At 45.0% G+C, this 12,684-nt stretch overlaps 2 protein-coding genes and 1 non-coding gene across 13 annotated transcripts in view; all 3 read right to left on the bottom strand.

Annotated features, from left to right (window-relative positions):
* The window catches only part of mpped1 (metallophosphoesterase domain containing 1), a 49,388-nt gene extending 48,660 nt beyond the window's left edge, over positions 1 to 728 (bottom strand). For both annotated transcript variants that reach the window (XR_005036128.1, XM_036944614.1), the window contains exon 1: positions 396 to 728. The gene's annotated coding sequence lies outside the window, so the exon portion shown is untranslated. The remainder of the gene's footprint in view (positions 1 to 395) is intronic.
* Positions 1 to 12,684, bottom strand: part of scube1 (signal peptide, CUB domain, EGF-like 1) — a 143,765-nt gene that overhangs the window by 21,628 nt on the left and 109,453 nt on the right. For 6 of the 10 annotated variants that reach the window (XM_036944605.1, XM_036944606.1, XM_036944609.1 and 3 more), the window contains 13 exons: positions 12,205 to 12,327; positions 11,943 to 12,062; positions 10,436 to 10,534; positions 9,088 to 9,204; positions 8,625 to 8,801; positions 8,206 to 8,400; positions 7,112 to 7,273; positions 6,497 to 6,664; positions 6,256 to 6,417; positions 5,392 to 5,589; positions 5,033 to 5,185; positions 4,771 to 4,850; positions 1,736 to 4,629 (listed from right to left, as the gene is read on the bottom strand). In XM_036944605.1, the coding sequence (XP_036800500.1) occupies positions 4,477 to 4,629; positions 4,771 to 4,850; positions 5,033 to 5,185; positions 5,392 to 5,589; positions 6,256 to 6,417; positions 6,497 to 6,664; positions 7,112 to 7,273; positions 8,206 to 8,400; positions 8,625 to 8,801; positions 9,088 to 9,204; positions 10,436 to 10,534; positions 11,943 to 12,062; positions 12,205 to 12,327 (1,907 nt within the window). In that variant the 3' untranslated portion in view covers positions 1,736 to 4,476. Of the gene's footprint in view, positions 1 to 1,735; positions 4,630 to 4,770; positions 4,851 to 5,032; positions 5,186 to 5,391; positions 5,590 to 6,255; positions 6,418 to 6,496; positions 6,665 to 7,111; positions 7,274 to 8,205; positions 8,401 to 8,624; positions 8,802 to 9,087; positions 9,205 to 10,435; positions 10,535 to 11,942; positions 12,063 to 12,204; positions 12,328 to 12,684 lie in introns of those variants that run through there. The other 4 variants (XM_036944607.1, XM_036944608.1, XM_036944613.1 and 1 more) reach the window with 2 other exon arrangements.
* On the bottom strand, positions 6,828 to 6,900 carry trnak-cuu. Its single transcript has one exon. It is a non-coding gene; the product is annotated as a tRNA-Lys (tRNA).

Here is a 12,684-nt window from a genome sequence, read left to right as displayed (position 1 = left end):
AAAAACATAATTCCACGTTGACATTATGGGGTATTGTGTGTAGACCAGTACTCCCCCCAAAAATAGATATTTAATCAATTTTAAACTCAGGCTGAAACAACATGTGTAAAAAGTCAAGAGGTGTGAATACTTTCTGAATTCACTGTACATCATGAAAGCATTCTGGTGGACAACCTAACACAGAGAAGAGAGTGATCCACATCTTGGACTAGATATACTAGACATTAGGCTACGTGAAGTAAAACACATTTCCGACAGAAAAAAAATACACATTAGAATAGAATTGAAATCCAAAATCTGTTTCGGATTGTCATCCTACTAATCTTGTAGCCTGCGACACAAAACATTGGCAACACCAATTTGCACCCAAGCAGACACCGCCGCACCAAACCTACCTGGCTTCGCCCGGTCTCCCGGTCGGATGAGCTGAGCCTGTCCGGTTAGGGATGAACCAGTGAAGTCCGGTGGGTCTGATAGAGGAGCGGACGGCGGAGGGGGGAGCAGCTAGCGAGCTGCGCTGGTCGGTTTGAAAGTGCAGCGCGTGGTGCTCAGGTTTGCGCTTTGGCTCTCGCGGAAACACTTAATCTCCCGCCTCTTGTGCTGAATATGCTCGAGCTCTGTGTCTTCCCGCCTCTCCCTGATATGTTCTGGAGCCTTCTGTTGGATGAACAGCTCAATGTGCGAAGGGGAGGTCTGAGCACGAATCAATTCATGTCTGACAGACAGTTTGAGCTGTACAATATCAGAGATTCGTTTCTGTTTTTTCTATCATTTCATCTACCACAGATGCATAATTAAACTGCATTTATTTAAGACCAATGTAGAACCATCGATGTGGTGATAAATGACATACATTTTACTTTATATTTTCACATCTGGCCTAGTTTCATCCTTACCATAGCCCTGTGTTTCTCAAACCTCTTCTGGATTAGTTCACCCCAAGCCAGTTCCACCGACTTTTATGTATTGTAGTACAAGTACACTTGAGTCAAATTGGTAAACTAATCATTAGGCTATTTGAATGGGGTGTGCTAGTTCTGGAATAATGCAAGATGACATGATGGATGTCTGCAACCCAACTGACCTTGGCTTCAGGGGAACGTTTAATTATTTTCAACAGAATACAGTTGCAAAAAAATACTATGAAAACACATTCTTATTCATAGATGTCTTTATAATTTGTGTAAATGCGCCACTGCCTGGTTAAACATTTGTTGTCTTTGGAGACTAGGGCCTATTACTAAACTCAACTACTCTTGAAAACAGCATTTAAAATAAGAAGCTAAAGTCAATGAAAAACAAACTAGATGTCCTCAATCTAAACTCTGACTTAATTAATTAATTAATACACAATGAACTTTAAAAATGGATGCCGGTGCCGAAAGAGAAATATTGTAAGAAAAGAGGAGAGGCATGAAGATAAGGCCTTATCTACACATTTGCCACTCTCTCATTTGCCTGGAGATTCTCAGCGTTGATAACGTCCTGTAAAGTTCAAAAGAAATCACCAGATTTGGCTGTCAGACTCATTTAATGCTGCAGCTACTGTAAGAAACAACAATGCTAACTTGGCTGTGATGTGAATTCAGCCAGCTACATTTTCAGGAAACATATTTCAGTGTGTGTAAGGTGCCCTGCAGTCACCCATGGAGACAAAAGATGCTAGATAATATGGAAAAGTGCAAAGTAAAGTGTAACAAGTAACATTTAAACAAGGGAAGATCACAGAGCATGGTGGAGTTGTTTTTCTGCTACTGTTTTATTTGAATTTGTTCTTTACTGGATTTTCATGGACCAAACAATGGCAAAACACTGTGATACATTTTCTCTCTTTGGGTACAACCGACTAACACAAACGTTAAAATTATCCCTCTATAAAATGGACTAAAGTACCTACATACAATATCTCTCTTTCTCCACCTCGATCTCACAAGCTACTCACACACTGACACACGCTGTCTCACTCTCTCTCACACACACACACACACACACAATATAATACATTCTCAGGAAAAGTCAATCATAAAAATTTTTGCATTTCATACCGATTTTCATCATCATCATCATCATCATCATCATCATCAAACACACTAAACGCCCAAAACATCCCTCAACAGAAAGTGGGTGCACTGTACCAACATTAGCTACACCTCTGCAGGCGGCAACCATTTTGAGTGGACTGAGTGGACAAACACCGTGGTTGTATCTGAAAACATTAGCTGTCAAATCCATGCTTCCTCCGCCCTTGTTAGCTCAATTCCACTCAAAGCTCATTGGAGGAGGGTTTGCAAGGTCCCTCCCCCGGACCACCTCCTCCAATGAGCTTTGATTTGACGACTAGTACAATTTTCTGACACAACTCTACACACAACAGTGGGGGTTACGATTAGACTGGAATGAACAGGTCCTGGATCAGTGCTAGGGCACAAAGCAGACTTTATGAATGAATGACTATTTCTGATCCCATATCAGTGGCCTTTAGTATGTGGCCTGTAGGTTAGAAGATACAAGCCATATAGTTATGCTTATCATCCTTGTGTCCAGCACAAATAATTTAAGTTATTTATAACCGTGTAGTAGCGGTGTATTAGCAGTTTAATAGGTCTGTAATAGATGTGCTGCATAGGCAATTATAAACTGGGTGGTTCGAGCCCTGAATGCTGATTGGCTGACAGCCGTGGTTTATCAGACCATATGCCACGGGTATGACAGATTTTTTGTTGTTGTACTGCTGTAATTACGTTGGTAACCAGTTTATAATAGCAATAAGGCATCTCAGGGGTTTGTGGTATATTGCCAATATACCACGGCTCAGGGCCTTATTGCTTAAACGGACTCTGCTGGGAGAGTGTTACAAGGGGGAGAACAATGAAAGTGTATTTTGTCAGAACATTTGACTAGTTGAGGTCAGTTGGGGCTCTTTCTGGGTTATGGTTACAGTTGCAAGTGCTATGTACATACAGATACTCTCATAGACATCACAATACTTTCAAACAGACCTCTGTCCCTCTGCTACTACATTCACCTCCAAATCAACAGTCTCGTCATCATACAATACATATTTTCTCCACTTGCATTGTGCAGAAATATAAACAAACTAACCTATTTGTTACAGATATTAAATCAACAGTCTAGGTTGATGACTTACATAAACTGGGAGAAGTCCAAATAGGACGGATTGAGAGTGGACACTCGTAAAAAGCAGGTGGTTTTGAGTGTGCACTTAGTGCCATCATATAAGAAGCTTTACACAAAACACCCCTTTTCTCTGGCAGCTAGTCAGGAGAGTCTTAAAGGGATGAGGCAGAGTTAGGAGATGGGAGCACACCCACAACTAAAATAGTAGTGGGTCGTTAAGGACATTTCCCTTTAAATTATTACTTACTGGCAATACTGCTTTTCAGGCCAAATGGGTGGATTTGATGGTGTCTGTCTAAACAATTGAACGCTGGGGTTTTTTGTGGTGAGAACAAAACGGGACATATTTTTGTCTCTCTCTTTGCTACAACCAAGGTAATACATTTCTATACAACACAAAACATAAGGAAAAATGTAACTTAGATTTTTTTTTCTACAGTTCACAATATAAAATTCAAGTGCAATTAAAGTTCCAAATATTAGTTACATCACATACATTACTCTCTATAGCAACGACTGTTACTTGCAGGTAGTTTTTTCATCTTGTTATATATCTTTAAAGAAAAGTGACTTTTTGGAAAATCAAACTTATTCGTTCACTGTACTCAGTTTGAGGTGGAATGGTCTGGGATGCCGAAATCAGAAATGTCTTTATTTCCCATGTGAAAATGTTGATGCAGAATATGATATAAGTGCACCAATCATTTTTTTGTGCACGCCAGGGGCCTTTTAAAATAACAAAATAAAGATACATCTATGTACCTGCGTGTGACATCACTCTCGCACACCATCTGCGTGCACATCTACGTGCACATACGTATGTTCACACAAATATACATACGTACATAGATACACATACATTTTACTTGTAGCCAACATGTCTGTACTTACATATATATCAAACATCCATGTTGTGGGCTTCTGCAAGTTCTAACACATATAAATATAACCAAAACAACAACAACAACACAAAAACAAACCAAAACAGAAGTACAGGGGAAAAGCTGGAAAGTTAAAACGAGAAATGCAGGGGAAAAAAAGACAAAAGAGGGAGAGACGGTTCTCTGTTCCTGTGCAGAGAATGCTGGGATTGCGATTCAGGAGGAACTCTGGGTAGGGTTGGGGGTGTAAGAGAAGTGTTTCAGAGTAGAGGGTGTAGAAGAGAGGGATAGATTGGCGGGGGGCGGTGTAGGAGAGATGTAGGGGTATAGACGTAGGGATTAGAAGACACACGGGGATGTTGACAGGGTAAGGACGTAGGTGAAGGGTCGGGAGGATTAGATGGTGGAAAGGGGGAGTAGGGTAAGCATCTGGGTAACAGACAGGGGGCGTAGCAGCTTATTTGTACGGCCGTAGGAACCGTGTGACTTTGGAGCGCAGCAGTTTGATGAATGAGCGGGGGAACATGTCTTTGGACTCCTGTGCCGTGTACCTGAAGTAGTTCTGGGGGTGAGCCAGAACATCAAACAGGGCTTTGATCAGTTTTTTATCCTGCAGGGAGGAGAGGGGGAGGGAGGGAGAGACAGAGAGCGGGAGTTATCAGTGAAGATAATATACTATAAACTGTATAGTATTATTTATTAATTACAATATACAATGCACAGTAATGGGACATAATGAAGAGTTGCTTACTTTCAGTATCTCTTGGTGATTCTCTGATGCGTAGAGTCTGCCATCCCGGACAATGTCCTCTATCAGCTGCTGGTAGTCCTCTTCAAAACAACAGACAGGATGAAACACAGGGTTACATTACTCAGCTGACACAAAAAGTGTATTAAGATTCCGCCATCAAACACACCTTGTCACACTGTACATTATAGTTGACTTAATAAGGCACTGTTGAATGTTAGGGAGTCTGAGCAGCTTAGAAGTGTAGAAGTTACAGCAGACTGACCATCGTAGGTGACATAGGGGACTTGGAAGCCCTTGCCACTGTTGCCCTCATTGGACTTGAACTGGATCCAGAGCTTGCGGGAGCGGGAGGTGAAGGCGATTGGCCGCTCGTACGTCTGACACGTCTCATAGGTGGTGATGGAGGTGGGCAGGGCTAAGGGACGAAGAGGGAGGGGCTACATTTAATTGACAGACAGATGGACCAACCAAGAGTTGAAATAATACTTGATGAATATTAAAATAGCAAGATAGACTAACTACAATAATGTAACAATCTAAATGCCTGGCTAGCTGATGAAATTAAATATCATGCTGTCTGATTGGCTGGCACAGTAAGAATGATTTCCTGGTTGTGCGTACCACTCTTCCTCATGACGAGCACATCTCCACACTCGTCTTCGATGGGGAGGAAGATCTCAGGCACCACGATGAGGATGCGTCTCTTGTGAGGGGGGTTGATGGTCCAGATACAGTCTACATTGGACGGGTAGTCCCCGGGGTAGTTAGGAGACTCAATAAAGCCTGTGAAGTCTCCCAGCTCACCGCCACACACCTGGTCTGAGACAGGGAGAAGAGACTTGGATGAGTCAGGAAGCACTGGAGACCATGGCTTTGAATTGAACTCATTTAGCAGCAAGGAACACGTTTATAGCTTAGAGCAGTGGTTATTTTATTATATATTTTTGTAATAGTAGAATGCACAAGGTGACATGTCTAAATTGGTTCCTCTAATCAGTTCCTCTTGTCATGTCAGTCATTACATACCTCAGAGAGCTATTTATAACTTGTCAGAAATGTCCAGATCAACTAGCCCATGTCAGCTACTGTCTTTATATTTAGGTTTTTTAGTCCACAGATATTGTTGTAATTTTTTTTGTCACTCAAACATCACATGAATACACATTAGACATGGCAAAATGTATAGGATTGCAAGAAAATTTGCTTCAAAACTGAAACATTTTCTTTGAACCCCATGACATAATGAGTAGAATTGCAGGAAATAAGCTTTAAACCTGCAAAATTCTCTTGTGTGAACAGTTTGCCATGAACAGTGATGTGCCTATAGAAATAAACATGGGGCACGCAGGGGGCGCCAGAATGTTGCCCAATGCTGGGAACTGAAATGTTTTAGCACGTGTCACACCAAGACAACTTGTCATTTGAGTCCTCTAACCATGTGCTACACTAAAATAATTCACTGCACTAATGGGAGACTGGCCTTACTCTTGCAGTGAGAGACGTTGGTGGCTCCGTCAAAGTCGGTGGTGGTGTTGCCAGGGCAGGTGATGCAGTAGTTCTGTCCAAACTCTGACTGGTAGGTACCGGCTGGGCAGCGGATACAGCGGTGGTTACTGGAGTTGTAGTGGTGTCCAGGAGCACAGTGGACTACGGAGAGAAACACACACACAAACATGAGAGTAATACACACACACTCTCTCTCTCTCTCTCTCTCTCTCTCTCTCACCTTTGGCCTCACAGTCCCTGAAGGCGACAGAGCCCTCGTACTTGGTCATGAGGCCACCTCCACAGGAGAAGCAGAGTACACGGCCAGGCTCAGGCTGGAAGGAGCCCAGGGGACAAGGGTTACAGGGACGGAACCCATCTGACGAATACTGACCAGCCGGACACTGGCCTGGGAGAGGTGGAGAGAGGAAGAGGTTTAACAAGGCTCTATAACGTACATCTCTTCAACTGACCTATAATGTTGGAAGTAGAACTTCAATGTCTAATGAGATGGAGTCAGTTCCAGAGTACCGCTGGTGAGGTTATGAAATCCCTTGTGAATCAAAAGGGAACGCCCAACGTGGGGCTCGAACCCACGACCCTGAGATTAAGAGTCTCATGCTCTACCGACTGAGCTAGCCGGGCTGATCTATCTATGGAATCCTGGGTCTTTGCTGCTATCTAGAGGACAAAGTGGGAAACAGACCATGGTCTCCAATTGAATTGGAATACCGTTTAATAACCACAGGGTGGTGCCAAACCACAGCGGACATAAGACTGCCACAAACACACACACACACACACACATACACACACACACACACACACACACACACACACACACACACACACACACCTCCGCACTGGGAGACGTTCTTGGCCCCGGCGATGCCCTGTCCCTCGGTGCTGGGGCAGGGTTCACAGGACAGCTGACCCATTGTGTCCTGGTATGTACCAGGGGGACACACGACACACTGATCATGGTCTCCACTATAGTACGTCCCCACACCACAGCTCACTGAGACAGGGAGAGAGATAGACGTACACACAGAGAAAGAGAGATGAGAGAGACATGTTTAGCATATCATGGTAATGTATATCCCACATACACTGCATTAACAGAGACGGAAGTTGGCTTTAGTCTACACACACTGTGTCAAACTGCAGCTGTGATGTATAGGCCAAAATAAAGTAAACCCCAACATAAAGTGTCTTAATAGGGTGTTGGGCCACCACAAACCAGAACAGCTTCAGTGCACCTTGGAATAGATTCTACAAGTGTCTGGAACTCTACTGGAGGAATACGACACCATTCTTCCTCAAAGAGTTCCATCATTTGGTGTTTTGTTGATGGTGGTGGAAAACGCTGTCTCAGGAGTCACTCCAGAATCTCTCTTAAGTGTTCAATGAAGGTGCATAAAGACGGTGGAGTTACGACGTCATTGTTTTTAGCTACAGAGTTCTTAAACTACGGCGCGCGACCTGGTTCAATGGTGCCAGTAAATCAGCACAATCGACTTTTCCCGTTTTTCTAATTGCCGGCATCTTGGAGCTAGAATTGGGATCGCGTAGGCCTATACCGATACAAAAAAAGGAGTAACGGAGAGTAATGTACAATACGCCGAACGTGGCAAAAAAGGTATTTGTGGTAAGTACATGGGGGCAGCCATCTTTATGCACATTCACCATTGGGTTGAGATGGCAGACAAAACATAATGGGCAACTGGGCCTGCCCAGCATTTTTATACATGACCTTAAGCATTATGGGATATTAATTGTTTAGGAATTGCTCAGGAACCAAACCTGTACAGAAGCACCTGCTTTCAATATACTTTGTATCCCTAATTTACCCAAGTGTTTTTCTTTATTACCTGCACATGGAACAGTAAGCTACAACAACTCCATATCCCAGAACTCCATATCCCAGGATGCCTTGCACAGGATGCTCACCACACTTGCCGTCCCGTAAGACCTGTCCGGTGCTGCATTGCTCAACGTGCAGTGCAGGTTTCTGGGCCACCTCGTACTCGGTACCAGAGAACTGGATATAGAACTGCTGCTTGTTGATGGACTTCCTCAGGGTCCGCATGGCACTCTGTAACCTCTGCTTCATACGCTCCCTCACACACTCCACGTTACACGAGTCTGGGGAGTGGAATACACACAGTCAGTACACACACACACACACACAATAAATACACAGAGTCCACGTTACACAAGTCTGCAGAGAGGAATATATAAGCACACACACTCAATATAACAGAAAGCTCACATTGCTCACACCCATACAGAAATAGGCTACATGAGTCTAAAATGTAGCGTATATGCAATCAGCACACACACACACACACACACACACACACACTGACCTGAGGTTGCACAGTCACACTGACCTGAGGCTTCCTTCATCTCCATCTCAAACTCAGCTGTGATGTGGGAAACCTCTTTGGAAGGGGACTTGCGTCCACGCCGCCGCTTCTTGGACGAGTCACACTTCAGATTGACAAAGGTCACCTGGCAGTCGTCAGTACACGGGAGCGGACCCCCTGAGAAGAAGAAGGGGAGGATGAGGAAGAAGATAAGAAGAGGAAGTTGATAGGATGCTGTTGTGCATTGTTTATTATTGTTTGTTTCGGAGTTATGGCAGGTGTAAGGGCACAGCTCAGGGCACATCTAACTGTTGGTTTATATTACTGCTACAGTATCTTGCATCGTGTATACCTTCTTAGTCTTAGTTCGGTCTGTATTACTTGATGCTGTACACTCTAAGTTAGGAGTAGCCTGTGTTATACAGTACAGTTTGTACAGTCATTTAGGAGTAGCAGGATTTACCTTGCAGGCTCGGCTTGGACATCTCTCTGTGTTTTTCCTTGTTCCTGGGTCTTAGGTGACACTTGGCATCTTTGACCTTGAAGCGGGCCTTCTGCTTGATGGGCGGGGGTAACGTATCTTCATTTACATAAATGAGAAAGACACAGAAATATACACTAATGAATGACCTTTGACATCCTATGAATAACATCATAATTAGGGACAGGAGTTTTATCCTGATCACCTGACCTGACCAACTCCGGGCCCTTAATGATGGTCCACTGCCCATGGCATATGATCACTTCAGAGCGCATCTCCAGGCCACCTTTATTGGTGTTCCCTGGTTGAGGTGAAGTTTAGGTCAGAGAGGAACTAACGCAGCCAAATGCTTCATCACGCTCTGCCTGTCTCTCTGGCAATGAAGGCAAAACCAAAAACCCACATCGTCCCGGTGATCAGCAGTCCAGCCGACACCAGGGAGGCTTGTAGACGGAATGTGTGTGTTTGTGTCTGTTTGTCGGTCATGTATTGGGTGGTCGGGATGGCTGTCATTTTAACGAGGTGCTGGAGACACGCAAGGGTCAGTGTGTGTGTGTGTGTGTGGTTATGGGTACGCTGAGTGGATAGGAACATTGAGATCGGAGCCAGGTAAACACACAGCACACTGAGAGGCCATGAAGGGCTGTGTGTGTGGCTCTGTCCATTAACCACTAACAACATACTCACCAGGACACCACTGGCTCCAGTTTGCTGCTGAAAAGCAGAGGCGCTGAATGGACTGAGCTGTTAGTGGTTTGGGACTCCACATAAGCTGTCTTGATCATCATCATCGTAACCATCATCATCGTCACCGTCATCATCACCACCATCATCATCATCACCACCATCATCATCGTAACCGTATTTCACATCACTTAACACTCACACCCCCAGCCAGATGGTGAGTCTTTATATCTCTCCATCTCTATCTCTCTCACACACACTCCCCATCTACCTCTCCACCCCTCTCCCTCTTTCTCTCTCTCTCCCTCTCAGTGCATTCCTCTGGCCGTGCGAGGGCCCTCTCCCTGTTCAGAATCTACAGAGTGCTGAAGGAAATATAGGAGTGACGATATGGCGAGCACCAAAGGCAGGGGAGTGAAGATTCCGATGGAGGGAATGAAGAAATTGAGGAATTTAAACTCAACGGCAATGAGAGAAGTAAAAAGATGTCAACTGCATCGACACTACAAGGTCATGACCGAGCTGCGAGACCCTGATCTCATGGTATGTGTGTGTTTTAGCTGAAGTGGTATGGTTAAATATCTTCATATTGAACAAAGCATGACATCTCTGTCCCATAATACATGTCCCATAATGCATTGCATACCTGCACAGGTGAGCAGTGCGGTGGTGGCGTTCCTCTTCTGCGGTGCCTTCCCAGGTTGCACCGGCACACCACAGCTTAGAGTGTAGCTGTTCTCAGAGTCTGGCGGGACACACACAAGTACATGTCAGTTACAACCCTGTCCATCCAAGGTCGATCCATTTAGACCAGCTCTGCTTGCAGTATCCCTGTCTTCTGCCACTGGCTGACTTGTTTATGGCTATTAAACTGACAGCACTGAGGGACAGCGTGACATGGGACATGAGGAAATATGGGATTGCTGTCAAAGTGATAGAGGGGTCCGTCTGAGGAGCAGTGTGACCCAATCTCCCTGCTACGCTAACTGCCTGGGGTGTGTGTGTGTGTGTGTGTGTGTGTGTGTGTGTTTATCTTGGCTAGTTGAGGTTCTGATGGAGTGCGGAGGAGTAAAATACTTGTATTAGTTTTCTATGGCCTCACTTTCTCTAGTATTTAAGAGTTACAAGAGACTGCCATATAAAGTCTGCCATAAAATAAAACACACTCACACACACCTCAGTCACACACCTCAGTCACACACACACACACACACACACACACACACACACACACACACACACACACACACACACACACACACACACACACACACACACACACACACACATCTAGATAGTCAAATGAGGGATGAAGACTTCAGAGCTCATAAAGTGGGATGTGAATAAAGTACAACCACAAGAATTTAAAAGCTTTCCTTCTCCCCCAAATTAAGACATTCTCCAGATAGATAAAAAAGCAATATTATTTCACTTTGTGTTTGAGCGCTATCCATCAGTCTCACACTACAGCAGCCAAACCAAACGGAGTAGCTGTCTACTCAAAACAGTCCCAACAGAAATATGGCAGGCCCGATTAAAGAATGTAATTGTTTTACAGATGTTCGTCTGTGTTAAGCACATTCGCAGAAGGACCAGGACGCCTGCATTGACAGCCAATAGCTTTATAGCCATGTATAGCCTTAGGGGCAACACCAGACGAAATCACTCACTGAGTGAAATACTTTTAGCTGAAATGACCCCTGATGGATCCTTTGGCCAGTGACTGAGAAAGGTAGGTAGGTAGATAGATTAGTTCTTTAATCTGAGCCCTTCATCCAAGTGGGAAACTTTCAGTGGAGCTCTGCTTGAATGGAGAGCAGCGTGAGGACTGGCCTTGGCCTCTAGAGGGCAGCAGAGAAAGCGGAGTGGCTGGAGCTCAGTAAACACGCTGCTACACAGGCATTGGTCATCGATAAGAGTCAGCTGAATACTAGCGCATGGGACTAAACCTCACTAGACCAGTCCAGATCAGAGAAGGTAGAGGATTAATGTAGTTTAACCAGAGAAGGAGGGAGTGTAGATTGCAGATTGAGGAGAGTCGAGGTTAAAGGCTAGGATTCTGCTGGGGAGAAAGAGTGGTCTTTGAGTAAAACAATTCCTCCTTGCTGTAAGGTGTGTGTGTGTGTTGGGGTGTGTAGGACTGAGCCACGTACCTGCTAGGAAGAGTGCGTTGGACGGACAGGAGAGGGAGCACACCTCCACCCCTCCTCTCTTGTCACAGCTGAGCTGGGCGCGCGGCGCTGGCTTCCCATCGGTCAAACACTTCACCGCCTCTGAGGAACATAGAGGGTCACGTCACCGTGACAACCACCGACCCGTCACAGCACAAAAACGATGACACACACGCACACTCACACACACTCTCCTATGTGTATAGAAGACACACACACACACAGTAGACGTTTAGGTGCTTACTGGTGCAGTCCTTCTTGTTCCAGTGGAGTTTCTGACCGGGCGGACACAGACACTCATAGCCTCCCTGTGTGTTCACACAGCTGTGCTCACAGCTCCCGTTGTTAATGCTGCACTCATCTATGTCTGAGACACAACCACATAGAATACAGTCAGAGGGTGTGTGTGTGTGTGTGTGCATCTGCGCACACATACGTGGTTGGGTATCATCAAAGTTCAGAATGACATCATCAAGACAGAGCATGTGCTACGTGTGAGTGTGTGATGTCATCAGTGTGAGACAGACAGCTCATGTCCTCTCCGTGCTCAATATCTGACTGACTGGTATCTGTTGACTGCTAATGAAACGCCCTTTAGACAGTGGCCTGTTTAGTCTACCTCTGAAGAACATGGCTGTCAGTCAGACAGGGCCAGGTGAAGTGGGATCACAACACACACACAACACACACACACCTACTGCCCCCCGCTCGACATGTGTGTAAA

Source organism: Oncorhynchus mykiss, chromosome 15 (assembly GCF_013265735.2).
Source record: "Oncorhynchus mykiss isolate Arlee chromosome 15, USDA_OmykA_1.1, whole genome shotgun sequence".
Taxonomy (NCBI): domain Eukaryota; kingdom Metazoa; phylum Chordata; class Actinopteri; order Salmoniformes; family Salmonidae; genus Oncorhynchus; species Oncorhynchus mykiss.
This window is presented reverse-complemented; position numbering and strand designations above follow the sequence as displayed.